General features: G+C 33.0%; 6 protein-coding genes and 1 long non-coding RNA gene across 9 annotated transcripts; 3 read left to right on the top strand and 4 right to left on the bottom strand.

The window, feature by feature from the left end:
• Positions 1-2,940: 2,940 nt before the first annotated feature.
• LOC139906289 (uncharacterized) lies at positions 2,941-4,047 on the bottom strand. Its single transcript, XR_011781696.1, has 2 exons — positions 3,729-4,047; positions 2,941-3,675 (listed from the first exon to the last, which is right to left on the bottom strand). It is a non-coding gene; the product is annotated as an uncharacterized lncRNA (long non-coding RNA).
• A 1,784-nt stretch (positions 4,048-5,831) lies between these two features.
• On the bottom strand, positions 5,832-8,857 carry LOC121127523 (zinc transporter foi). Its single transcript, XM_040722949.2, has 6 exons — positions 8,801-8,857; positions 7,747-8,047; positions 7,437-7,690; positions 6,893-7,377; positions 6,613-6,817; positions 5,832-6,551 (listed from the first exon to the last, which is right to left on the bottom strand). The coding sequence occupies exons 2-6, from the start codon at positions 8,011-8,013 to the stop codon at positions 6,269-6,271; spliced, it is 1,494 nt and encodes a 497-aa protein (XP_040578883.1). The 5' UTR covers positions 8,014-8,047; positions 8,801-8,857; the 3' UTR covers positions 5,832-6,268.
• A 3,278-nt stretch (positions 8,858-12,135) lies between these two features.
• Positions 12,136-14,494, bottom strand: LOC121127500 (ABC transporter G family member 20). The gene has a single exon (XM_040722913.2). The coding sequence runs from the start codon at positions 14,492-14,494 to the stop codon at positions 12,449-12,451; it is 2,046 nt and encodes a 681-aa protein (XP_040578847.1). The 3' UTR covers positions 12,136-12,448.
• Positions 14,495-14,530: 36 nt separating this feature from the next.
• LOC121127547 (protein AAR2 homolog) lies at positions 14,531-21,305 on the bottom strand. 3 transcript variants are annotated; one of them, XM_040722968.2, is made up of 6 exons: positions 21,083-21,305; positions 16,016-16,242; positions 15,613-15,952; positions 15,345-15,538; positions 15,111-15,285; positions 14,531-15,035 (listed from the first exon to the last, which is right to left on the bottom strand). In XM_040722968.2, exons 2-6 carry the CDS (start codon positions 16,225-16,227, stop codon positions 14,799-14,801), a joined length of 1,158 nt encoding a protein of 385 aa, XP_040578902.1. In that variant the 5' UTR covers positions 16,228-16,242; positions 21,083-21,305; the 3' UTR covers positions 14,531-14,798. The 3 variants fall into 3 exon arrangements, with proteins under 3 accessions (XP_040578902.1, XP_071746997.1, XP_040578894.1); XM_071890896.1 differs by having other exon boundaries at positions 21,141-21,300; XM_040722960.2 differs by having other exon boundaries at positions 21,079-21,296.
• ash2 (Set1/Ash2 histone methyltransferase complex subunit ash2) lies at positions 16,359-17,841 on the top strand. Its single transcript, XM_040722976.2, has 3 exons — positions 16,359-16,692; positions 16,752-17,442; positions 17,501-17,841. The coding sequence occupies exons 1-3, from the start codon at positions 16,562-16,564 to the stop codon at positions 17,717-17,719; spliced, it is 1,041 nt and encodes a 346-aa protein (XP_040578910.1). The 5' UTR covers positions 16,359-16,561; the 3' UTR covers positions 17,720-17,841.
• ND-ASHI (NADH:ubiquinone oxidoreductase subunit ASHI) lies at positions 17,994-18,753 on the top strand. Its single transcript, XM_040722988.2, has 2 exons — positions 17,994-18,229; positions 18,305-18,753. The coding sequence occupies exons 1-2, from the start codon at positions 18,046-18,048 to the stop codon at positions 18,685-18,687; spliced, it is 567 nt and encodes a 188-aa protein (XP_040578922.1). The 5' UTR covers positions 17,994-18,045; the 3' UTR covers positions 18,688-18,753.
• A 159-nt stretch (positions 21,306-21,464) lies between the features above and the next one.
• Positions 21,465-24,808, top strand: Acat1 (Acetyl-CoA acetyltransferase 1). Its single transcript, XM_040722852.2, has 2 exons — positions 21,465-22,389; positions 22,492-24,808. Exons 1-2 carry the CDS (start codon positions 21,809-21,811, stop codon positions 23,120-23,122), a joined length of 1,212 nt encoding a protein of 403 aa, XP_040578786.1. The 5' UTR covers positions 21,465-21,808; the 3' UTR covers positions 23,123-24,808.

The following is a 24,808-nucleotide window of genomic DNA, read 5'->3' on the forward strand; positions in this document are numbered from 1 at the left end:
AAATTGTCACCCCTTTGCAACTAGGACTGCTAATAAATGGTTAAGAGATCATGCAAATGACATTTATAAATATTGAAGTTTTTTAAAGCTCATAGCTTAAGAGGGGCTGTTGTAGGTTTAAAAAGAGCTAATGACAGTTCAGTTAAGGAAGTTATTAAACAAGGTTTTTGGGGTGAGGAATCACAAGCTTTTCATAAGTTTTATAATATTTCTATAAGGAAATAGTTAATTTATAACTGGTAAAATATTATTTTATTCGTTACAGGCCGGTATAAAATTCAAAGTTTATGAAGTATCGCAAATGGATATTTAGTAAATTATATGATAAATGATTTTGAATTTGTGTTCCTTCATTCCAACTGGTTTGGAGTAAAACAACTTTGTAGGATTACAAATGTATAGCTACGCTATGACATAAAGTAGTGGACATTAACTAAGTCTACTGTATTAATGTCATATTTTATTAAATGCGTATCTATACATTTGTTAATAGTCCCTCCCGTAATCCCTTTTACTTAGTTGAAGTTATGGATATCAGCCGAAAGAGGATGATGTAAGAGAAGTAACACATATCCCAGAGGGGTGAGGATTCATGGTGACTAGATTTTTATTATAAAGTTTCTAAAATAGCTAGGTTAGAACGGAATTACAAATGTAATAAAACGCTACGCTTTTAATAAAAATATGACATTAATACAGTAGACTTAGTTAATGTCTACTATTTACATCATAATATTTAATAGGGAATTATGAGTATGGTAATGACCGTTGGTGTACTTTGAACGATCCAGATTATCATGGTGATGTATTTATGTATTGTATGATGCATATTAATATATTAGGTTGCTGTAGGATTAATATCTAGGTGAGTATAGTTAAAAAAAATTCTTGGTATAGAAAGAGAGAGAGAAAAGAAGAGGAAGAATAATTAGAAGGAGAAAGTGGTGATGGAAGATTTTAGTAAACGTACCCTCAATTCTATCTTTTCTTCTCCTTTTTTTAATTTCTCCCTTTTACTTTATGTAGTTGCTCACGGGAGTCTTCCCTTCCTTATTGTTATTTATTGAATAGTTAAAACATTGGAATAATCATTTTTGGGATATATTAAATTTTAAATATAATTTAAGATCTTTAGTTTTAATTTAATCTTGTAGCATATTTCGTTTCATTTTTTAAAAATAAATAATATATATAAGTTTCAGGAAATTAATTGCAATCATAAAGAGTTTTTAAATTCAAATACTCCTATACGAGCAAAAAAAAAATGAGCGGAAGCGCGCTGATTGCTTTAAAAATCTAGCTGTTTTATAAATTTACTAGTAAAGTGTTACCTGGCGTTACTCGGCCTAAGGAGGAAGAGGGAATTCACGTTAAAAATGGTCAAATTATTCAGAAAATACTTCTATATACTAATAATTATAATATGAATACTTCGTTGTTGTCGAAAAAAATCTCTTGGATTCTTCAGACTATATCAATCCTGTTAAATAAGGTAATTTACAACGTCTCATCATTGCATATCCCCCCCGGGAAAAAAGAAAGAAATACTCTTATTATTGCCTCTTGTAACCTTTGTATTATTATTATGAATAAAAAAAAATAATGTGTTATAAACTCGAAATTACATACATTAGATACATATACGCATCTAAAAAATTGTCTAGATGAGAAGTACATTTTTTATATACTTCAAAAAATTCTCAAATCAAAATTCGCGAAGTAAATTGAAATCAAACGCATTTTTGCACTGATTTTGCAAAAAATAGTTAATAGCATTTATTGGAATTGTAAAAGAAACACAAACCTACCAATATTTTTTTCGTACTTGCAAAAACAAAAAAGTTATGAAGAATAATGTTTTCGAAAAAATAACACTCGATAACTGGTTCATGTTTGTATATATTGCAAAAATTATGTAATTAAATGTTCCCAAAATTGAAAATACTCCGGTTCTGATTTAAAGTCGGAATTTTTTGTTCAAAAAGCATCGTTTTTGTCATTTTCTCTTTAAAAACTGAAAATTGACGTTTGATGAAGAAATGGAAATAAAAAAAAGGAAAAATTATTCAGAAAGTGACTGATATTTCTTCCCCAAAAATCGACACCCAGTCTTATCTTGTCCATGCTCAAAGGAGGGACACATGCAAAACACACATACGCAATTGAAGAAAATATTAAGTGTAATGGGTAATGATTCCCAAATACTGTGTCTTAAGGCAAGTTCTAATGTGCCGTTCGATTTGTGACAGCCATACATTATTTGCGATAGCTCAAAATAATCTAAATAATTGGTTTAATTAAAATAGTTGTGTTAATAAATTTTTATTTGCCTTATGGTGTGCCTTGGGCACAAAAAGTTTGGGAACCACTGTCTAAGGGGACATATTGTTATTACATGGTTTCGTGCACAATCAATTATCATCTAGTTAAGCCTGATAATTAGTTTTAGCTTGAACACAGGGATCTTAAGTTTTTAAACTTACGCTTGAGTGAGATTTTGAGATCTTAAGTTAATTAAAATATAAGAAAATCGTATTTCAGTTTCGAAAGTTCGTTGACAAAAAAGAAAGATTTATCTTCCAACTTATTCTCTGCACACGAAGGAGGTGGCGGTGTCTCTGAGGGAACTGATGTCTGAGTCTTCTTAGAGTGACCAGCTACATGAGAGGCAAACTCGTAAACTGAAGAGAGCAGAGAGCCACAGATATAGCATATAAAAACATATTAAGCTTATTTGAAACCTTCTTTTCTTGCAATCTTTAAAATGATATCTCATAAGATGTAGAAACGGAAAAAGTAATAAAAATTCATAAAAATGAGGGAAAATTCGAGCGATTTAATCGCTCTTCTAAAATTGTGAGCACGCTCCCGCTCGTTATTCAAAACAATAAGCGTGCATTCGCTTAAGAATTTGGAGTGCTACACACTAATGCTTTCTATATTATAAGTTAATAATTGCAAGGCCTAGTGTAAGAAATAACAAAGAGATATAGATAACAAAAAGAGTGTGATTTTTGCTGGATATAAATAAATATACTATAATGTGTACTTGGTAAACCGCAAACCTCCGCCTACTATCATTTTTCCTAAATAAAATATCATATATATTCCAAGTATATTAAGTCCAAAAAGTGCAATGTTGAATTTAAAATCACTTTTTCGATCCTGGCCCCGAAGCTCTTGTAGGTATTCTCCACATCTGTAATTGATATCCTCGATATGATTTCCTTGAGCTGTCCAATTTGTTGTGGTGCTTTGAGCAGACCTTCCTCTCCAACTTTCCTTAGAAGGAGTAATCCAACAGATTGCAAACAGGAGAGTCGTAGGGGCATAAATCGTAAAAGTTGGCCTGGATGAACTCTTGGCTGGTCTTAGACGTGTGGCAGAGTCCTGTTACCACACGTAGGGCTCAGGGACGTTTGTTTGCACCCACGAAAGCACAGTGGACCTCAACCACTCCACATCCATAGTAGAATTGACGTTTTCTCCCTTCTTGAATAAGAACGGTGGCATGACCTTCCCTGTGCTGGTGATGACGCTCAGGACCATGATGGAGCTAGAATTGTTGGACTTGTAAGCATAGGGGGCATTGTCCTTGTACGTAGAGAGCCATTTGTCATTTCAAGAGTCCCTTTTGCGTTCAATAGTGAATATATTCTCATCTGATGGTGTGACCTGCATTGGATGACTTGAGCCTAGAGAACAGTCTTGAAGTGGGCCAACCTTACCTCTTTATCAGTCAACAGATAACGCACATGTAACAAGTAAAAGGCCATACTAAGCTCTTACAATCCCTTTTGGATGGTGCTGCTACGAGCAACACCCTTTCTCCTGGGAAGTGTTGTCTGATTCAAGCATGGATCAGCGGTCGCGGTCCTCTTCAGGCCTGCCATAAACTTAGGAGTGACTTTACGATCACTTCTGGCAATATGTGGCGATCTTTCCTCCTTTTTGAACCTGGTGTAGATGTCATGGACAGCGCTTCCTTGCATTTCCCGTGAGCTTGATGATAACTGCTCCATGGCTTGCACGAGCAAGTTCTATGACAGTGTATCTTTTTGTTTGCTCAGGGAGTACTGCAAAACCTATTTTAGGAGTAAATGAATGTTGTAGAGATATGCTTAAATCATCTAATATTTTAATCGATGAAAATGGTAGCCATGGTGGACTTGTGAGACGGAGTGATTTTATGTTTCTGACTCTATTTCCTATTTATAATTTACTGAAGTTCATATTTATTTGTGATGTTATAAAAAAATGTCCTTTTATATAAGGATCCTAGAAATGTATTTATATCTTGTCTTAAAGAAATGCTGATGTGTCAAGATCATGTGACATGTATTGTCTACAGAATGTTTGCCGATGGCCATTAATTTTTAAATTATTTGAGTTTTTTGATTTATTTTCAAAAAATTATATGAAAGATATGAATAGTCAGGTTCATTCGACAAAACGAAGACACCTAAAAACTATTGAGTCAGGGAAAAAAATTAAAAAAGTAAGTACATTGTTTTAATTTTTGTATGAGTTTCTATGTAATATATTGATAAATATAAAGTTATAATTACAACGATGTATTGTGTTTTTATTTCTATAGATTCAGGTGTTGGGGTACCAGAACAAATTTAATCATTCTTAGAATTCAAAACGATTTATATCGTAAATCTTAATCTCTAGTAAGTTACTACAACAGAAATGGTTCAAATGAGAATAACATTTGAAAATAATTTTATTTTGAGACATTGTGGAAAATTAAAGGATGTATATATTAAGTGAATTTATACTAGTTTATTTTAAAAAAACACGTAGAAAAGAGTGTGCTCTGCATCTTTATAGTACTTCCTGGTTTGCTCCATCCATGACTCTATTATTGTGTTTATTTTGATAAAAAATCGGAAGAATATTATTTACAAGACTACAACCTCTTAATTGAAATACTTTGATGTCAACTCAGTGCAAGGATACCAGTGTTATTATCAATTAAATTATGTCTGGATTTATCTAGGGAACCCTGTATTGAGTGTATATTGCATTCATTCTTTAATTTGAGTTAAATAATATGTATTTGTATTGTGTGCCACAAAGAGATGATTTCACCTCTGTTTTCTAATTTTTTTCAAAATTGTTTATGGATTACGCACTTCTAACCTTGGATTTTTACTATATCAAGCATCTTTATTAACCTACATAATGACACCGGTTTGAGCTGTGTACATCTGTATGTTTTAAAGTTATTTTCGGTTATATATTTGTAACTTGATCTTGGCCTCTCACTGTGACTATTTATAATCTTATTACCAAGTTAGATCAAAATCGATCTGCAACTTTATACACAATTATGGTGATTGAAAACAAACGGTCGCAAAAACATAAACTTAGTTGCCGGAGACAATATATCAACTGCTCTATTTTGTAAATATTATATTTAGTTGTCTTTTTAAAAAAATACACACTTGAGCGTGCATCTAATCCAATGCCTAGTGATTTATTCCTCAAAAAATATTATTATCTAATCTAATTTTCTTAATTTCCAACTAAAAATTACTTTTATTTGTACTTTTGCAACTGTCCTTAGGGACGAGGACAGTTGCGCCATTTAAGGGGTCCCAATCAAATGCAATCAGTGGACAAACTACTGAATGGTAAAATTGATAAATATTTTTTTTTTTTAAACAGTACATGTTGCAATGTTGTAGTAAATTTTGTTGGGTGTAAGCCAAACTAATTCTGAACAAAAAGTTTTGCAACAGTCCCCGATATTCCCCACATAAATTTCCTCGAATCATCTTCAGATTTGGAGATAATAAATATTGATAAAAATAAAATATGTATATTGTAAAATAAATATATATGTATATTCATGTGCTCAGAAGGAATATGTTTTAATTTAATAAGCATTCAATATACAATAGAGAGTTGCATCCTGAATCCAGGAACTAAATGAATAAACCTTTGGTTTATAAGTACATAATATTGTATATTTACTAATAATAATCATAATAAATTATTTCGTGATAATATTAAAATATGGAAGTCAGATCCATCACTCTCGAAGAAGTGGGTGGGAGGGGTACTGGTTAAACAGGGTAAAAAATTGGGTAACAAAGTTTTTATTCTAAGAATAATATTTATTAATATTTAATACGAGTTAAGTTTATAGATGGGTGAATGAATGAGTCACTTTAAAATTGGTTGTAACAAGACAAGACACAAATGAATCATTTTCTCTCTTTTTTTTTTTTTTTTTTTTGTAATCTTAAAAGATTATTTAAAGAATTTCTTTCAAGTCATGTTCATATAAAGCAATGAGGAGCATGATCCCAGCCCCTGTTGCCATTCCTAAGAATTGAAGGAGTAGCTCAGTGAAGTGAAATTCATTCTGAGTACTCTCTGAAAAGGGATGAGCATGTCCAGAATTTAATTCAGGTATCATATCGACCAAGGCAACATATAAAAATATCCCTGCTGTAACCATAAATATCCAAGGTGCAACGGCTTCAAGATTTCCTAAAAGGATCCCAGCAATCATACCAATAAAGGCCAATACAGAGCTAAAATGAAGGTAAATACAAATCATTATTGGGTTTATTATGCATGCTTGAGAGTCTTCACCTAATGAAGTTATAAAAGACAGCTTGTTTAAAGGACATCCCTGCTTTTAGAAGCATAGCAAAATCGCCGATTTCATGAGGCAACTCATGGCACAATACGGCAATGGTTGTTGATATACCAGACATATAGGACTCTGAAAAGGCAGCGCCTATAGCCATTCCATCTGCTAAGTTGTGAATGCCATCACCAAAAATGACCATCCAAGCTACATAGATGTAAAGGAAATAATAATCCCCACTAGCTCCTGATACAATTACGAAATAATATAGATATACTTTACCGACGGAAGATATGGAATTGGGTGCTGAATGGAAGTGAGAGTGAGCATGACTATGCCCATGGTGAACGTGTTCATGTTCTCGTATGAATACAGTTTCATATCCATCCTCCTCTGCTTTTGCTTTAAGAGCTCTTGATGAGGAAGTCTCTACACCATTAAGACTCTCTACATTATTTTTGTCCCAACAGGAAGAAGATGAAGATGAATTGAGACAAGAGTCTGATAAGGCTGGAAGTAAGGGCCTTTTATTTGGTGCAATGATTGGCCCTGTTCCTGCACTCAAGGGTTTGCCTTCCTCTTCATCTATGTGAGGAGGATGGTGATGATTATTAGTATCTACACCCTCCATGGATGAAGAAGGTTTAACTGCATCAAGATCAATATCATTCACACAGTACGAGCTATATTTGTGTTTGCAAATCCTTTCCCCCACGACTCGATCCGAGGTTTTGTGACCAGAGCGTACTATCCGCACTTTTTTCTCTCTATTGAATAAAAAGCATTTAATTCATTTAAATTATAGTAAATCAGAAATCCCTTGTACCCTTTGAATCGATTTCGTTTCTCTCTCCACTCTCCCAGAATATTGATCATTTTCTCAAAGACAAAGAATAACAACAGACTCAAGAGTGCCGTAAAGCCTTTCCAGACTGATAAACTATGAAAGGCCTCATGGTCATTATGATCTAAGGGGATTCCAAACATCAAGGCATGAGGAATGAGATGAAGGAGAGCATCTCCTGCCAGGGTGCCAATTGCAAGAGCAACCAGGAATTGAATCAAATGTTGATAAAATACCTAAAAAATATGTACATATATTATGCTAAGTTTTAGTTATTGTCTATTTTTTATACTTTTTGCATAAGAGGAATGATGAGAACTCCAAAAATACCACAAAGAGAAATAATGAGAATCGCTCCAGAGGCAGAGAGCCAGAGATTAGGATCACTCAAGAGCTTTGCATGCACTTCATGATGGTGGTGGTGATGCTGATGGTGATCATCATGCTCTCGATCCTTGATCACATCCTGAGATAGATTTCCCGCTTGATGCGAAAGGTGTACACAAGCGGAGAAGAAGACAAGAGCAACAAATTGACTTGAAAAGACTTTCGAACACATTTGATACTGAACTGACAATGTTGACGGGGCTCTTCTGAAAAAAAAAAAAAAAACAAATATATACATATATATATCATCATTCATTCATAAGGTAAACAATTATTATTACAGGCTTAAAAATACATATATGTGATGAATAATTTGTTTCATTGACGTGGATAATAAATGATTCTATTCACAATCCCATACGACATACACTTGTGTTCATTCGAAATGATCAATTCATGGAAATTTATTCAATTATTATTTAAAAATAATGATACAATCTCCATAATTATAGAACAATGAGGTCATCATGCTAAGTAATGAGACTACGACAGCCCTTTAGTTATCGGCAATTTCCAAGAAAATTCAAATAACATACGAGTTCTTTATGCATACATAAGTATATTTATATAAAGAAACGGTAATTGCAATTAAATACGGAAATTCGTGGTATACATATAACTTATTATGAAGGAATAAGCTATTTATAAGCAAAAAAGAAAAAATATCACTCAAGATGAAAGTGGCATGAGAAAGCAAAAAAGATTCTTACAACTCCCACACCCAAACATGCATTATTATGAAACAATGATATTATGGTTTAAACAAAATCATCACTATAATATTATGTAAAAAAATATTTACTGGCTACATAGAATACCTCCAATGCCATTAGCATATCATGAATTTGTAGTAACATGGATATGCATAACATGGAATAGATAATTACTTACATAGTAGAATGAGCATGCTATTAATGGGTTTCTAAGTAGAGTGAGTAAGGTATATAATAAATATGGACCTTAAAAGTATATTGATATAAAAAAAAGCTCCTTGTCTCTTGAAAAAGATTAGGAAACTATTACTAAAGACTTAAAAATTTGACATTTATATTTTTTGAATATAATTTTTTTTAATACAACATAGAATGTGTGCCGATGATGAACAAAGGCGTGCGTCGTGTTTCTGTTGAATTACATCCTTCTAATACTACACCTATTAAAGTGTATGAAACTAAAAATCATTATGTGTAATTACTTGTAGGATACAAGCAAAACCATGGGGCAACATGTTTATATGTCTTTATGAAGAAGTACCTCTCAAGTAGATCCAATTATAAAACACTTATTCACAACTCATTACCCTCGCTATCAAGAAAGTTTCAAATCGATTGTATGTACTACAAAATGATGCAATAGATTTACAATTTCGAAATAATGAGCCTAACTATACTCAAAAATATGCACTCTGCATAAAATAAAACAATTAGCATGGAAGGTACATTTTACAAAATCATTATGTGATAATGACATGAGATACATAACAAGACATTCCATATCGTTGTTGATAAACAGACCAATCACAAAGAGATGGGACAATTTAATCATATACGAAGTACATTTGATTAATACGTATGTATGTATGTGAGCTGAGGCATTCTTGGCAATGAGCCCGATCTTGAAGAAGCTGGACTAATTCAATGAATGTCTTCTTTCAATTCGTAAAATCCTCATAGGTACGTGCCTAAATTGGGCAGCACTAAAAATGAATATGGAACGCACACTTTTGTTGTGCTGGACGGAAGAGCAAAATAATTTTCTCTCATTTATAAAATAAATCCAGTAAATATAAACTTTCACAGTTATTTCAAAAAATAATTACATTTCTTTAATTGAAAGTTAAACCATTAAGAAATTATCATTTGAATGACAGAGAATATGGCATTATATATATTTCTAATTTAACCCAATTTAGTTAGAATTAAACACATATATTATGACCAATGTACTTGCAATATTACACAATATATATCCAAGCCAATTTCTGCAAATAGGCCAGAAAAAAATCAATTTTCTATCAAACTAACATAGTTTCAAAAATCATTATGCAGTAATAACCTCCTACTCAACACTTTTATTCTATCAATAATTTTTAAAATTATAATTTTCAATATATTTTGTGCTCCAGTTAAAATAAGTGCCCGACAAAAGAAGATATCGTTCTATATTCAAATTTATGTTCTCTGCATAAATATTTACCAATTTAGATATATTCAGTGCCGGTTTTATAGAGTGTAATTGCCCAGGACCCTAAATTTTAACGTACATAATAGGGGCCTGCTGCGAAATCATTTTCTTTCTAGTCTATTTATCATAATCTTATTACAACATGTTGGGAATTCTCCAGTTTATTCGTACATACGTCTCAAGTCAAGCCAAGGAAAGCCAAGTACGATTATTAAAATCTAAAGTCCCAAGACAATTAAGCTAAATTAAAGTCAAGTCTTGAGTTGCCAAGTAATATAGAAGGCCTTCCTAATTAAAAAGTTGAAAAATATACTTTGAGGAAGTCGTCAAAGATCACAAGCCTAATTGTAGAAGCATAAAACTTTAGCATGTCATGTTATAACTCCACATATTAAGAACCGCTGTCCTATACTACCAAACCCCTCGACAACAACAATAATTAATATAAACAGTCATTAATGTTCACTTTAGTACATGAAGCAATTATGCGTAAACATCAAAACAACAAGATTTCAAATACAAAAATGTTTACAGAAAAAAAATTTGTGTAATCGAATGTGTTCATAAAAAAGATAAAAACAATTCATAAATAACGTATATATATATATATATTACATAACTATTCTACTTCTTGGATTGAAATGATCATCCATGAGCTAGAAAAATAGAAAAAGAAGGGGGGAGGATGATTACATATTGGAATGAAGCGTAGTTTAGATATAAAGTAATAATACCTAGACGTAGCACACATTAAACAAATATTCAAATAACAATTACATATTTGAATACTAATTCTTGTTTCATTACGAATAGATATATGTATAAAAAGATTATTATTGAAAATATACAAAGAATTCTACATTAGTCTTGTACTATCGTTTTTACGATAAATAATAACGAATCAACAAATATATGCATAATGAAAAATAAATAAAAAACCCTGTAATTTGCAATACTTTATCAAAAGTAATTGTTATCAGGGGAATGATCGAATATCAATTTAGTATAAAAATTTACGTACATTAAACAAAATATAATGTGTAGATTAAAACATTCTAAATCAAATAAGTGATTTACGATGAGAGTATACTTATTAATTCGGTAAGAGATGAATGAAAGGAATATAAGATATTATAAACCATCTTTTTTGTTGTACAATCTTCTCCAGACCAAGAGATAAATACTAAAAGCACATCGTATCTCTCTGATCACAATTAATTTCGATTCATTAATCAGCAAATAAATAGAAATAGTACTGTCATCATTTCACGCCCTTATCTCTATGTTTATAATATATAAAACAAATGCAATTTGTAATAGATACTTTATTTCGTAATGGAATCATATATTAAAGATTATATCGATTGCAAGACTCATTAAATGAACCTCTGAACCCTTTCAAATGTTTTTTACAGCGTGTTCGAAGTAAAAACTTAGATAACATCCATAAGTAGGGGCAATCAATTTCCGATACAATATGAAACTCTCAATGGGTTATAAAACAAGTGAACATCGTAGTATTTCTTATGTTACGAAATAAAAATCAATTATAAATAATTGTTGGGAGGCCGTGGAAGGGTTTAAACTTAAAGAATGATAACAATTCATGTGAATTAGTAACTTACCTAACTACCAAGGATAATTATTTTTGGCAAACCCCACCTCTGAGAGACTGAGTGACGATGATACGAAATGCACTCATAAATTAAATATAATAATCAAGTGGTGTTTGCTATATTATTACCATTGGACGACGAGTGTCATGAGGAATAGGTGAAGGAGATGGAAATAATGAAGAATGTGGATTATTTGGATGTTGACGTTCTTAATAATTTTTATTAATGTATATACAATATTAATTATTTAATATTTACAATTTAATGCTGGTAGGTACCATGTAAATACTAATTTTAAGACAAAATTAGTTGTAGAAACGGGCAGCTTCGATGGTGCTGGTAATAACAATTTGTGTATTAGTAGTAGCTGCTGGTGCGGTAGTGCAGATATTGCGCATGCTTTCAAGAGTTCGGACCAATGCTAGGGTACAGCTTACAAAAACTTTCCTTTTTTTTTGGAAAAAAAAAAGAAAGAAAAAAAAGATTTTCTTACTTTTCGGCTACAAATTCATCATAATTCATATATAAGTAAGACTATATCCACATTTTAGCTCTAGCTACTCTTACTTCATTAATTGCATACACATGGACATGTTGCAAACCCACTGTGCAGCATTAAATTAAATACGTAATTTTAATATGAAAGTCGACGAACTCTCCAAAAATAAAAATACATTTCTGCTACTACATAATAATTAATAACATAGCCATCTGACATATAAGTTAACATATTAATACAGCAAAATCGAGATTGGCGATAGATTTGAATATTGATAATGTTAATGGTTTTAGTATGTATATTATATTTCAAAGTCTATATAATGATCCACTCCTAGATGCAACGAATAATGTAAGCCCAATGCATCCACCCGACCAAATAAGGGGTATAAGTGATACTGCAAATAAATATAACATGTTGTCAAGACATTGTCTATAGATTATTCTCCGAATTAATTGACCAGATAGGGTAACAGGCAGTGAATAACTAAGAGCTTTCAAGTAGAGGGGAAGTGAGGTCAGTGGCCATAGGAGTCCACATAATAAAAAGGTTGGGAAAATGATGGCTAATCCGTATTGGATAACTTGATCACGACCTGAGCAAATAGTGGAAAGTAGTATGCCAATGGTCATACCACTCAAGGATTGAAGTGAATACAGAAACCCAATAAGTAGGTAAAGGGATAGTGAACACTGCGGACAAACACTTATTTTCAAAAACAAGAGACAGGAAAAGATATGAATGAGTACTACAATAGATTGAACTAAAAGTTGTGATATAAGAATACTCTTAAATTTTACTCCTGTCAAACTGATCCTCACTAGTAATCCAGCCTCCTTTTCACCAGCAGTCAAGTCTGCTGTTAATGCAAAAGCCATAAAGTATAAAATAGCGTTCGCCATCACTGGCATCATTCCATTTGTAAGATCATAATCCTCTTTTTCATCCGTTGAAAAGTCAATGTTCATGAGAATACTCGAAGAATTTAAAGAAATTTCACACTCTTTAAAAAACTTGTCAATAGTTATTTCCAGAGCCTGATGCAATGAACTGTAGACTTGATCCACAACGAGTTTATTCGTTGTATCTAATATAATACCAATTGAATCAAGGTGTGAACTATTTTTATGAGTTTCTTTAATCGAATTTATACTATTCTTTAGCTTCAATGTCAGACTTTCAGAAAATCCTTTTGGAAAATGAATAATTGCAACAGATTCTCCATTCATAATTCTATTTTTAGCATTTGACATTGTTTTCTCATGAAACTGTATTTTGAGAGACTTTAGTGTTAAATTATCAATGATTTTGCAAGAGCTATATGCGAAAAAATCCAAATTTGGGCTAATTATAGAAGCTATATCTGGGCATATGAAATTTACATTCTGTTTTGAGCAGTCCGATTGATCTTCGTTCAATACTGTTATGTGTATGTCTTTCAGTGATCTCCCAATGGAAAAAGTGAAAATAAAAACGGTTAGGAGCGGTAGTATGGCTTGAAACATCATGAAAAGTTTATGTCGTTTTAGTACAATTAAGTTTTTGTAAAACATGGAGGAAAACGCTCTTCTGGAGTTACAGGGATTGCGATCCAAAAACTCTAGTTTCGGGCGAAGGATAACATTTTTAAGTTTTTCTATTTTATTGTTGAAAGGTTTAGGGTCATCTGATCTGAAACGCCTCTCATCCTCTAGACATTGTTCATAATAGTTTAATCCCATGTCCCCCAATTCATTCACATTGCCAGATTGAAGTATTCGCCCTTTTCGAAGAAAAGCAAATTTATGTGCCAGACTTGCTTCTTCTGCGTAATGAGTAGAAACAACGATAGCACTTCCATTTTTTGCTAAGTCGAGCAAAAAATCCCACATCCTCCTTCGTAGTAAAGGATCAACTCCAACGCTAGGTTCGTCCAGGATAATCAAATCTGGAGAATGCATAACTGCACAACAAAGAGATATCCTTCGCTTCATACCTCCACTACAATTTTGTATAATTCTGTCCGGAGGCAAATCCATAGTCCTTATGATTTTATTGATTATTGTATCTGGATTTATAATATCATACAGCATTGCGTAAAACTTGAATATTTCCCTCACAGTAAAATACTCATGAAGGCAATAACTCTGAGGCATAAACCCAAGTGAGTTGTAGTGTCTAATGACTTGGCCTGATGAAGGTTTAATTATTCCAACTATTGAAGAAAGGATGGTAGTTTTTCCAGAGGCTGATGGGCCTAACAATGCTGTTACACATCCCTTATCTATACGTAAGTCGACGTTGCGCAAGATTTCAAATCCATTTTCATATGAAAATCGGACCTTTTCGAGAACCACTATGGGCGAGTACTCCATATTGAAGAGATATAAAAGAAATATTCGATGTGAAAATTTGTACTTTTTACATATGTTTGTTTTATTTTAGTACTGGGAGATAAGATTTTAGTTGACAAGGTATGTTTTTTTTAAATGTCAATATTGGTATTAAAAAAGTTGTAATATAGAAAAAAAAGCGTAAACAATACATAAGTTTGATAAAAATAGTAACAAGGTCCATCCATATAGACACAAGGCATTGAATGTCAGGTCATATTAAGTCAATCTTAAATGTTCTATACCTTTAAATCTACCTCCTTCCTTCTCATTTTTATGTTTTGACCTATGTTTCACAAGAGACAACAACCGGCATGTCCTCCTCATCCATTTCTTCATTGGTAAAATCCCAATCGAACTTTTTACTCAAATGATTTTGAAATTTAGCAGACTTCCGCTTAACACTCTCGGGTATAGAGTTTCCTCCATGACGTACATTTGAAAACAAAGTTGTCAAAATAGAGACCAAAAAGTTGTTGGAGGATACAATGTCCACGAAAAAGTCGTCTGGTACTTCTTTAATCTGGAAATATATATATTGTTAATATGTACACTAAATGAATTTTTAAAGAGAATTAATTAATTATATTGAACTTGCTTGAAAATATATATCCGTGATGAGGGACGAAAAAAGTTCCGGATACTTAGAGAGAGCGTCGTCGCAAGAGCAAAGCATAACGAGTAAATTTTTCCAATGCTCAAAGGAATCATAGTGCTGCCCAACAAGGAAGCAAATGAAGGAGAACTGGACCTCTGCTAAAACTTCCTTAATACTGTAATAATGAGATGTTTTAATGATCCTAATAGTTATTAGGAACTAATATGTAATTACTAGTTGTTCGTAGTCATTGAACTCGAAACCTGATCTCCATATAACTTAGTGAAATCCTGAAGAAAAGACTCTAGTTGGAAGGACGTGTCTAAACAATTTCTTGTGATATCTGCTGGAGATGCGCCCTTCGTATACTTTGTTGGTATAGAGGTGTAGCGGATATTTGTTCCTGCTTTTGTTTTGAGATCCGGGACCTGAATCCAAAGATAAATATTTTATACTAGATGTAAATGACATGTGCACAGCTATGTTATACAGTATCAAATACCTCGTCAGTGTGTTCACCACCTTTGCTTTTCATGATGAACTCCTTTGGTACAAGATGAGTCACAGAGTATACAATGCCCTCAGAGGGTTCCAAACGACTCAGTGTTGCATCTGATATGCGATTTGTAAGAGAGATCCACTTCTTCCAATGATCATAAGGATATGGTCCGAAGTGAGGATCCAAATTTTTAAGGTTTTTCTCTAATTTGAAGGGTTGAGTGTCATGCACGGTATCTAACTGCTCACTCGTGTCATTCCAGCGTTTGACGAGAACTTCTCCCTTTGAGAACTTATGGAAGAAACCCGTTCGAGGTGCGACTTGGCCCTCTTTGCTCACAGGACTAAAGAAAGGGGAAATTGATTTAATTATTTACATTATCAATTACTCATTCACTTGTACTCACGAATAGTAAATGAAATGAAGACCAGGAGGAATCATTTTAACACCCATGAATTTAGTGCCTGTTCTCCAGGAATTGAGATCGATTCCAAACTCTGTTTTGGGAGGAACATCCAATAGAATTAAAAATGAACCCCCTTCAAATAAATTGAGGGCTAAATCTGGATCTATCTCGATTCCAGATTCTGAAGTCGAGCTTCCCCTTATTATGTCCATAGTCAATTTCTAAATCTAAATTAAACGACGATATTTATTATTTATTATTAGGATATTGCAGAAATGATGCTATTGGAGCAGTTGACCATATTTATTTATTAAAAATAATGATTGTGATTGGCCAAACGCATAGGATATGTTCTCAAAGTCCGCTGTTGAATACAACACAAATAAATAAACACTGTACAAAATTAAAGTTATGTACTATTTATTGTCAATTATGAATTAAATTAAATAACCTTTAATAAGAGTTAGACTATCAAGTTAAATTCGACTAGAAACCGCTCCTGGAGTTCATAAAATTTAATTATTTATATAAATATTCAATATTGGGATGTCCTCTGGTAACCTAGAAACAGGAAGAAGTAGTGGGCGAGGAACAAAGCGTAAGGCAGACAATAGTTCCTCGGGAGGGAACAAAAAGTCCCGAGGCGAACTCTATACTCCTTCATTATCCACCAACGGGTACGTTCATTCAATCTTCTATGTAATGATATGATATACTATCTTCCATTCCTTCATAGATATCCTAAAGAACATCCCTTCAATAAAGATGGCTACCGATATATTTTAGCGGAAGCAGATCCTCATGCACCTCACAAGCAAGAGTTTGATGAATCCACTGATCTTGCTGGGAAGCCTATCCCTGGGTTCTTATGTCGTGCTCTTGTACCGGAATTGATTTTACTGTCCTTCCAGGATCGTGCACAGCAAGTAACACTCTCGGAGGATCGTTTGTCATTAGGGGGCTACAAATTTTATTGCACGGTCCGCTCCAATCACTCTGTGAATCGAGGGATTTGGTACTTTGAAACAAAGATATTGGATATGCCTGAAGGGGCTGCCACACGTATAGGATGGGCGCAGAAATATGCAAATCTTCAAGCTCCTCTGGGATTTGACAAATTCGGCTATTCTGTTCGGTCCAAAAAAGGAACCAAGTTTCATCAATCCATTGGTAAACATTACAGCGATGGGTACAAGGAAGGAGACTATCTGGGCTGTCTTATTGTACTTCCGGAAGAGCCAGGAAGAGACTATCTCACCAAATCTTACAAGGACAAACCCTTGATAAAATTCAAGTCTCATCTTTACTTTGAAGAAAAGGATCGTCAGGCTGAAGCACTTAAAAATCTCAAGCCTCTGTCTGGCTCCAAAATCTATTATTTTAAGAATGGCGAACCTCTGGGAGAGGCCTATTCAGATATATATGCGGTAATTTTTTAACGCCGTTAATTATTATTATAATCATAATCATTATGCAATATTACAGGGGGATTACTTTCCCGCAGTAGCAACCTATAAATGCTCTAAAGTAAAAATCAATTTTGGTCCCAAATTTCGATTTCCTCCAAAAAATTGTGGACATAAATATCGTCCAATGTCGACGAGAAGTGAGGAAGCTATTGTGGAGCAATCTCTATCAGATATGAGATTTTTTGCTGAAAAGGATGCCAAGCTCAGGCTTGATAATTACATTGCTTCGCCTTAAAATTGAGAAAATACCTTTCTTACTTTATCAAAACATTTTAATAAAATATTAATTATGATTATTATTTTGTTAACAATTTCTTCTTTAATTAGTAAATATATTTTAATAATTGATAAATATCACTTTGGAGATCTTGTTCTTTATTTAATTAGCATCGTTGTAGTTCAATATAAAATATTAAATAGTCTATAATCTTTGTAATACATATATTCTTCATCTGACTATATTAATCTTTGTTATGGAATGAGTAATGACATCATGGAGCAGCTGATAAGTGACGTAATAGTTCAACAACAGTCACAAATATAATCAGGCCCATACAAAAAATGGCGATCTCTAACTTTGTCCTTCGTCAAACTGGACGAGCCTTGACGAATCAAGGAAGTAAGAGATGTTTGACTTCCACTCAAATCATGAGAGGATTGGATGACGAACCTGAGGGAAAGGGCCCATGGAACTACATTTGGAAGCCATCTCCATATCCCAAGACAGAGGAAGAGCGGATTAAGGGTACAACTATTAAATAATAATCCCATTATATATTTTTGGAAATTTCCATCTGATTGACTGATTAATACTTTCCAGCTGCCTATAAATACGGAATGATCCCTGATGACTATGTCCCCATAAAAGATGATGGAGATGGTATTGGAGACTATCCGGATCTTGGTAATTCATCCATGGACTCCAGATCAGGATATGTTGCTTGGGATTTCCCTAATTTAAAGCGTAACTATGGAGAACCCATACACATTGACTTTCTTCATACCATGGATTTTTGGGGATTAGATGATACGACACCAGCTCAAAGTAGTATGATCTATAAAATGAGTTGCTTTTTGGCATACATGATGGTATGCACCTTTCTTATGACTGCCTTCCCGGAATATCAGGTTTGCATTCCCATGGCTGAGCAGCAACTCGTTACTTCCAAAGAAACTCATTACACGTTTGAGCCTCTGGACTAAAAATATATCGTATCTCGTATTTTCTTCTGTTAGTTTTCTATCAATGAATAAATCAATATTCTGTAACTATTGCTACTTATATCCTTGAGGATAATTATGTTGCACAGAATGTCAGAACAATAATAGTGCGAGTATGACCGAATTTACCGTTCATTAGTTAAATAGTATACATTAGCTACTATATTTTGTCAGTAATTTTTGAAGGAAAAATATAAGTATGAGTTTTCAGTAGTAGTATGGTCACCACAAAGTATATTAGACTTGATCGATAAGGTGTTTTTTTTTTGGGGGGGGTAGTGCAACTTCTGATTTTATCGGCCTATTTTTTTAATATACAATAAAGTTTTATTCTCTTTAAATATAATAGTAATAATTATTAAATGCACAGCGTAATTCCTTTTTGATACATCTTATTCAAATAAACTCCCAGTAATTAAAATACCAAATTAAAGTATTAGAGCTGCCCTGCTCTTCTCTATTATATTTAAGGGGGGATATTTTTGACATTATTAAGTGATTTTTTTCTTTTTTAGGGGGGTTGTTTTTTCCATTTTTTGGAAAAAATGGAAAAAAGCAACAGTTATTCACAAAACATTAAATTTTTTGGAAGCAAAATTTCAAAAATCCAGTTATTCTGAAAAAAATATCAGAGTTTGCAGTTGTTTACAAAAAATTACTGGTATCTAATTTTTTTGGGAAAAAATTCCAAATAATAAATTTTTCGGGGAAAAATTTCAAAAATCTATATCCATTCACAGGAAATTAAATTTAAAAGAGCCTAAGGTGAATGTACATAGTCACCTTGACAGAGCCTGAGATAAAGACAAATGCGCGGATAGAGCTAGTTTTAGGGGGAGGCACTTGGAAAGAATATATAAATTTATACAATTAGAAAAAATTTAAAAATCACTTTTTTTTTTTTGATATATAAAGGTCGTTTTCAAAATAGAAGGAAATATTCAACAAGTGAAAGAGTTGTTGACCTTTGCTAAGAAAAGGTCATTTTTAAAATAAAATAAAACATTTTTTTTTCTATTAAAAAAGATCATTTGAAAAGAATTAAAGGAACCTGCATTTTTTTTTTCTTTTAAAGTGAAAATATTTTTAAAAATAATCAAATTTTACGAAAGGAAAGAAATAAGGACATCAACATTTATCTTCGATCAGTAGTCTTTATCCAGATCCCGCTCACGCTAAACCCGCCCCTTTGTGCAGGGCTCTTTAATTGGAATTCAATCTAAAAAATATACTATTTATAATTAAAAATGAGGAAACTCATATTTATCAATTATTCTTCTACGACTCAACAAAACTGATCAGGGGCGTTTGCAAGGGAACAGCTGTAGTCCCTCTCCCCCAAATTAAGGAATTTCTTATTCTTACTAGAAAATTTAATATTTGAAATTTTATTAAATTTTGAAATTTTTTTTCTAAAACATTTAATTTGTCTATGGATTTTTGAAATTTTTTCCTAAAAAATGTAATAATTTAATTTTATTTTGTAAAAAGTTTAATTTTGAAATTTTTTTCCAAAAAAAAAATCAAAAACCGACCCCCCTACAAAATATAATCCTGCGGAGACCCCTGCTGAGATACGTAAAAATGATGAATATGCATATTATTATTTACTCAAGGATGTCTTAATTCTGAAAACGAATCAGGGTATGTATAATTAAATAATATTTCATCGTATTAGCAAGGTAATAATTAGTACTCTATTTCCTCTCGATTCATACTCCATCCTCAGATAAAAGTTTAGAAAACAATTGAATAGTAAAAAATATTAATCATGAGAAACACATTTATTATGTTATATTACATTTCTAATCTACATCTAATCTAGTTCGTACGCGTATTATATATTTTATTTTCAATTGTTTTATTATTGCTTTTTTATAAATTTGTTCCTCCTTCAAACATAATGATTATGAAGATACATATTAAGACTAACTCTTGCTAATCCGTTTTCTTTATTCGTATGTAAAATACATTCTACCTTTTTCTGCTTGTACAGTAATTTGTTTTTGGATTTTTAATTCATTCATGGTTCATTTTTGGGAACAATCGTCCTTATAAGCCAAATCGATTTTTTAATTCTTTTAAAAATCGATTTATACTGCATAGGCTAGTGATGAATATAGAGGATCAGTTGATTATTATTTTCTGTGTGTTAGGTCAATAGCTCATAATTTCAATTTATATTGTGAGGTTTAATATAAATCTTTATATCGAGTTATTTAATATAAAGAAATTTTAACCGGGGAATAGATTTAGAAAAGTTTTTTACCCTTTCCTATGTAAAACCCATACCGTAAAAAAAACTTTGAAACACGGTGAATCGATCTTGTTTTATAAAGAAGAAAAAATTAACTTATTAGTGAAAAAACTAACTTGCCTTTCCAGAACCCAGGAATTTGGTCTCAACAGAATTAATACAGAATAGTTTTACGTACGTAACTCAAAATTTTGAACATTGTTTATTGTCTCCATTTTTGAAATAAATGCGTTTTTATCATTTTTTTTTTTTTTTTAAGGGGGACGTACATCTAACATCACACACAAACATACATAGAGTATTTTAATACTATCAGTGCATATTCTAAGACACTGAATACTATGTATACTATATATCAACAATATTTTGCCGATTAATGATCATTCTCAAACGTCAGTTTCTAGTTTTATTACTACCTAACTAATTATTAATGAATAATTGCGACATATAATAACTAATTACAAATGTATAGCTACGCTTTTATAAAATATGACATTAATCCAGTAGACATAGTTAATGTCCACTATTTAGTGATATAGTATATAGCTCGATTGGTAAAAAGAACTAAATACACCTCTAATAGTAAAAATTGGGTTGGCAGCTGTCTTGCCCTAGCTGCTACTATGACATTAAATACTTATTACGTTTTATGGAATTCTATATGATAATAAAAATATATATATTACGAAAGGAAACTATTTTTTATTTGATATATTAGATGGAGTGCCTATGTTTTCCTTTGATAGTAGACGGTCACACTTTCTACCTGCGGATGAAACCCAAAATCACATGACGTGATAAGTCTAATAAACCCCAATAAACTGACGTCACGACCGTACTCATAAAATGGCCTCTTTTTTGATCTTCAACATCGCTCCTCGAGCTCGATCCCTGAGCACCTACATAGTTGGAGCTAAAAGGACCCCCATGGGTTCCTTTCAAGGCTCCCTTTCCTCCCTGCCCGGACACAAATTAGGTTCTTTAGCCATTCAAGAAGCCCTTGCGCAGTCTGGAATTCCAAAAGATAAAGTGGATGAGGTCTACATGGGTTCCGTCATCTCTGCTGGAGCTGGACAGGCACCAGATCGGCAAGCAGCTTTGTTTGCCGGGATCCCAGACTCAGTGCCTTGTACACTCATTAATAAAGTATGTGCCTCAGGCATGAAGTCCATTATGGTAGCTTCAATGTCTTTAGAAGTTGGGAATGGATCTATTGCTGTTGCAGGGGGGTTTGAGTCCATGTCCAACATTCCATACTATCTCTCAAGAGGAACTCTGCCGTATGGAGGAGCCAAACTTAGAGATGGTCTTATTGAAGACGGTCTCACGGATGTTTATAACAAGTTTCACATGGGGAATTGTGGTGAGAATACGGCTAAGGTACATGGGATTTCAAGAGAAGAGCAAGATGAATATGCAATTAATAGGTTTGCCTCATTATTATCTTAGTTTTAATGCAGTATTAATTTATTAACATACTTTGACCTTCTCTTCAATACATTAATTAACATTTCCATATTTTTTAACAGCTACAAACGATCACTGGCGGCGTATGAGTCAAGGAATATTTGCGAGGAAATTTTCCCTGTTGAAATCACACACAAGAGAAAACCTACAGTTATTGTATCTGAAGACGAAGAATTTCGTAAAGCTAAATTTGATAAATTTTCCAAGTTACCCACTGCATTTCAAAGGGAAAACGGTACTGTTACGGCGGGAAATGCTTCTACTCTGAGTGATGGCGCAGCCGCTACCATTATCGCCTCTGAAAGTGCTGTTAGTGAGCATTCCTTGAAACCCTTGGCTAAGATTATTGGTTATGCAGATGGAGCTACAATGCCCATTGATTTCCCCATTGCTCCTATATTTGCAACAGAAAAACTACTTAAGCAAGTTGGATTAAAGGCAGCAGACATTGACTTGTGGGAAATCAACGAAGCTTTCAGTGTGGTGGTCCTTGCTAACATGAAGATTTTAGGTTTAGATCCTTCCAAGGTTAATATTCATGGTGGAGCTGTCAGTTTAGGACATCCTTTGGGTGCATCTGGTGCTAGAATTGTAAACCATTTAGTTTATGCACTAAAGCCAGGACAAAAAGGAATTGCTAGTATCTGTAATGGTGGAGGTGGTGCGAGTTCTATTTTAATTGAAAAATTGTAATAAAAAGTCCCAAGTATTATTCTCTCTATATCGAAACCTACTATAGGAGAGGATGCAAATCTACTATACAATTCAAGGCCACTGCTTTCCCTTACCAGCATTACTTTCTTTTTCTCTTCTATTATTTTTTATATAGAGTAAATATATATTACAATATGTCAAAGTAAGGCCCATTCCTGGAAAACGAAACTAAAATCGATTTGGTTTTTGTAGTGTGTTCGTAAAGTATGAGTTCTTAGTTAAATTCTAATCCATGGACAATGCCATTTTTTATCTCAGTGGAAAGGGGAGCAGCTCTTCTTATAATATGGATCATTCTCCTCCCAATTCGTTTTGCCTTACTAAATACAACCAAATCATCCTTTATATTTTCCTTTACGACTAGCACTCCCTTGGTTTTGAATGGAGTAGAAATATCTCGACAATCAGAATATGATAAAGATGTTTATTTACCTTATGACAAAACTTACCGGAAAATGTCACTAAATTTTCAATTTGCAGATACTCGTTGTGAAATAAATCAGTGGTATTGTAATGGTCTCTGTATTCATCGGAGAAAAAGATGTTCTATTCGTGGAGGATGTCATCCTCAATATCCTATGTCCTGCGAAAGGAAGGATGCATGCTTCCGTTCTGAAGATGATTGTTGGCAACGGGCATGCACTGGGGAAGAATGTCAATGGGACTCAAATTCTGCTCAATTAGGCATGAAACAAAGGAGGTATCTAGCGTCTTGTCCAGATGAAAAAAATCGCTTGAACCCATGTGATACAGACTCTAATCCTCATTTGCCAAGAGGAATAAGGCAACAATATCTTTGCTTTTATAATGACGAAGTATATTGTCCAATTGATAAAGCTTGTGCTCACATCTCCTCTAAGTGTTTTAAGAATCGTTATAATTCCTATAACAATAATCCCGTCTATCCTACCAAGAATGAACACATAAATAATCTACTTCAAAATCAGTTAGACGATCTTGCTCCTCCCTATAGCAACCCTGGCGTAATGGATCTTTATAACCGTGGAGTTAATAATATCCACCTTAGACCCGTTGATCCGGGATTAAGACAATCTAATAATTATCCATCAATGTATTCCAACTCGGATTTAAGACAACACCACCAAAATCCAAATAGCAATTGGAGAAATCCAAACTGCCCTAATAAATGGACACCTTGCTATGGTATGTGTATGGATTCCGATTACCCATTTAAATGTGGTGATGGACTATGCTTAAGTGTAAATGATATGCAGTTTTATCGTGAATGTGAAGGAGCTTGCATAAGAAACCATGTATCTTGTAATGGCGGTTGTCGTCTGGGATACTCTCCTTGTTTAACTCGTAGCCAGTGTTTTAAAGATCCGGAAGGACGATGCGATAATCGTAGGGACTGTTGGGATGCAACAGATGAAACGGGTTGTTTCAGAACTTTTTTAAAATGGGTTGCACTGCCAACTCTTGTTTTCTTATTCTTAGTGATCATTGCCGTATATTTTACTTTGGGATGGTTTATTCGACAAACTTTAACCTCAAAATAATGTAAAAGTCCTTGAATATGTATCTGTGGTAGAATTCTTTCTAGTAACGAGATTTTAGAGAAAATAAATGCATAAATATATACATCTATATCTATTTTAAATTAGTCTTGATTCTCCAAATTTTATTTTTATCTTTATTTATTAG

Source organism: Lepeophtheirus salmonis, chromosome 1 (assembly GCF_016086655.4).
Source record: "Lepeophtheirus salmonis chromosome 1, UVic_Lsal_1.4, whole genome shotgun sequence".
NCBI classification, from domain to species: domain Eukaryota; kingdom Metazoa; phylum Arthropoda; class Copepoda; order Siphonostomatoida; family Caligidae; genus Lepeophtheirus; species Lepeophtheirus salmonis.

Coding starts and splice junctions, on each gene's coding strand:
- Acat1 (XM_040722852.2), top strand. CDS start 21,809: ATGGCCTCTTTTTTGATCTTCAACATCGCTCCTCGAGCTCGATCCCTG. Junction 22,390..22,491: donor GATGAATATGCAATTAATAG/GTTTGCCTCATT, acceptor ATTTTTTAACAG/CTACAAACGATCACTGGCGG.
- LOC121127500 (XM_040722913.2), bottom strand. CDS start 14,494: ATGGAGTACTCGCCCATAGTGGTTCTCGAAAAGGTCCGATTTTCATAT.
- LOC121127547 (XM_040722968.2), bottom strand. CDS start 16,227: ATGGACATAATAAGGGGAAGCTCGACTTCAGAATCTGGAATCGAGATA. Junction 15,953..16,015: donor CTTCATTTCATTTACTATTC/GTGAGTACAAGT, acceptor CCCTTTCTTTAG/TCCTGTGAGCAAAGAGGGCC. Junction 15,036..15,110: donor TCACGGATATATATTTTCAA/GCAAGTTCAATA, acceptor ATATATTTCCAG/ATTAAAGAAGTACCAGACGA.
- ash2 (XM_040722976.2), top strand. CDS start 16,562: ATGTCCTCTGGTAACCTAGAAACAGGAAGAAGTAGTGGGCGAGGAACA. Junction 16,693..16,751: donor CCTTCATTATCCACCAACGG/GTACGTTCATTC, acceptor ATTCCTTCATAG/ATATCCTAAAGAACATCCCT. Junction 17,443..17,500: donor CCTATTCAGATATATATGCG/GTAATTTTTTAA, acceptor GCAATATTACAG/GGGGATTACTTTCCCGCAGT.
- ND-ASHI (XM_040722988.2), top strand. CDS start 18,046: ATGGCGATCTCTAACTTTGTCCTTCGTCAAACTGGACGAGCCTTGACG. Junction 18,230..18,304: donor AGAGGAAGAGCGGATTAAGG/GTACAACTATTA, acceptor AATACTTTCCAG/CTGCCTATAAATACGGAATG.
- LOC121127523 (XM_040722949.2), bottom strand. CDS start 8,013: ATGTGTTCGAAAGTCTTTTCAAGTCAATTTGTTGCTCTTGTCTTCTTC. Junction 6,818..6,892: donor CAATTCCATATCTTCCGTCG/GTAAAGTATATC, acceptor ACATCTATGTAG/CTTGGATGGTCATTTTTGGT. Junction 6,552..6,612: donor GTCTTTTATAACTTCATTAG/GTGAAGACTCTC, acceptor CCTTCATTTTAG/CTCTGTATTGGCCTTTATTG.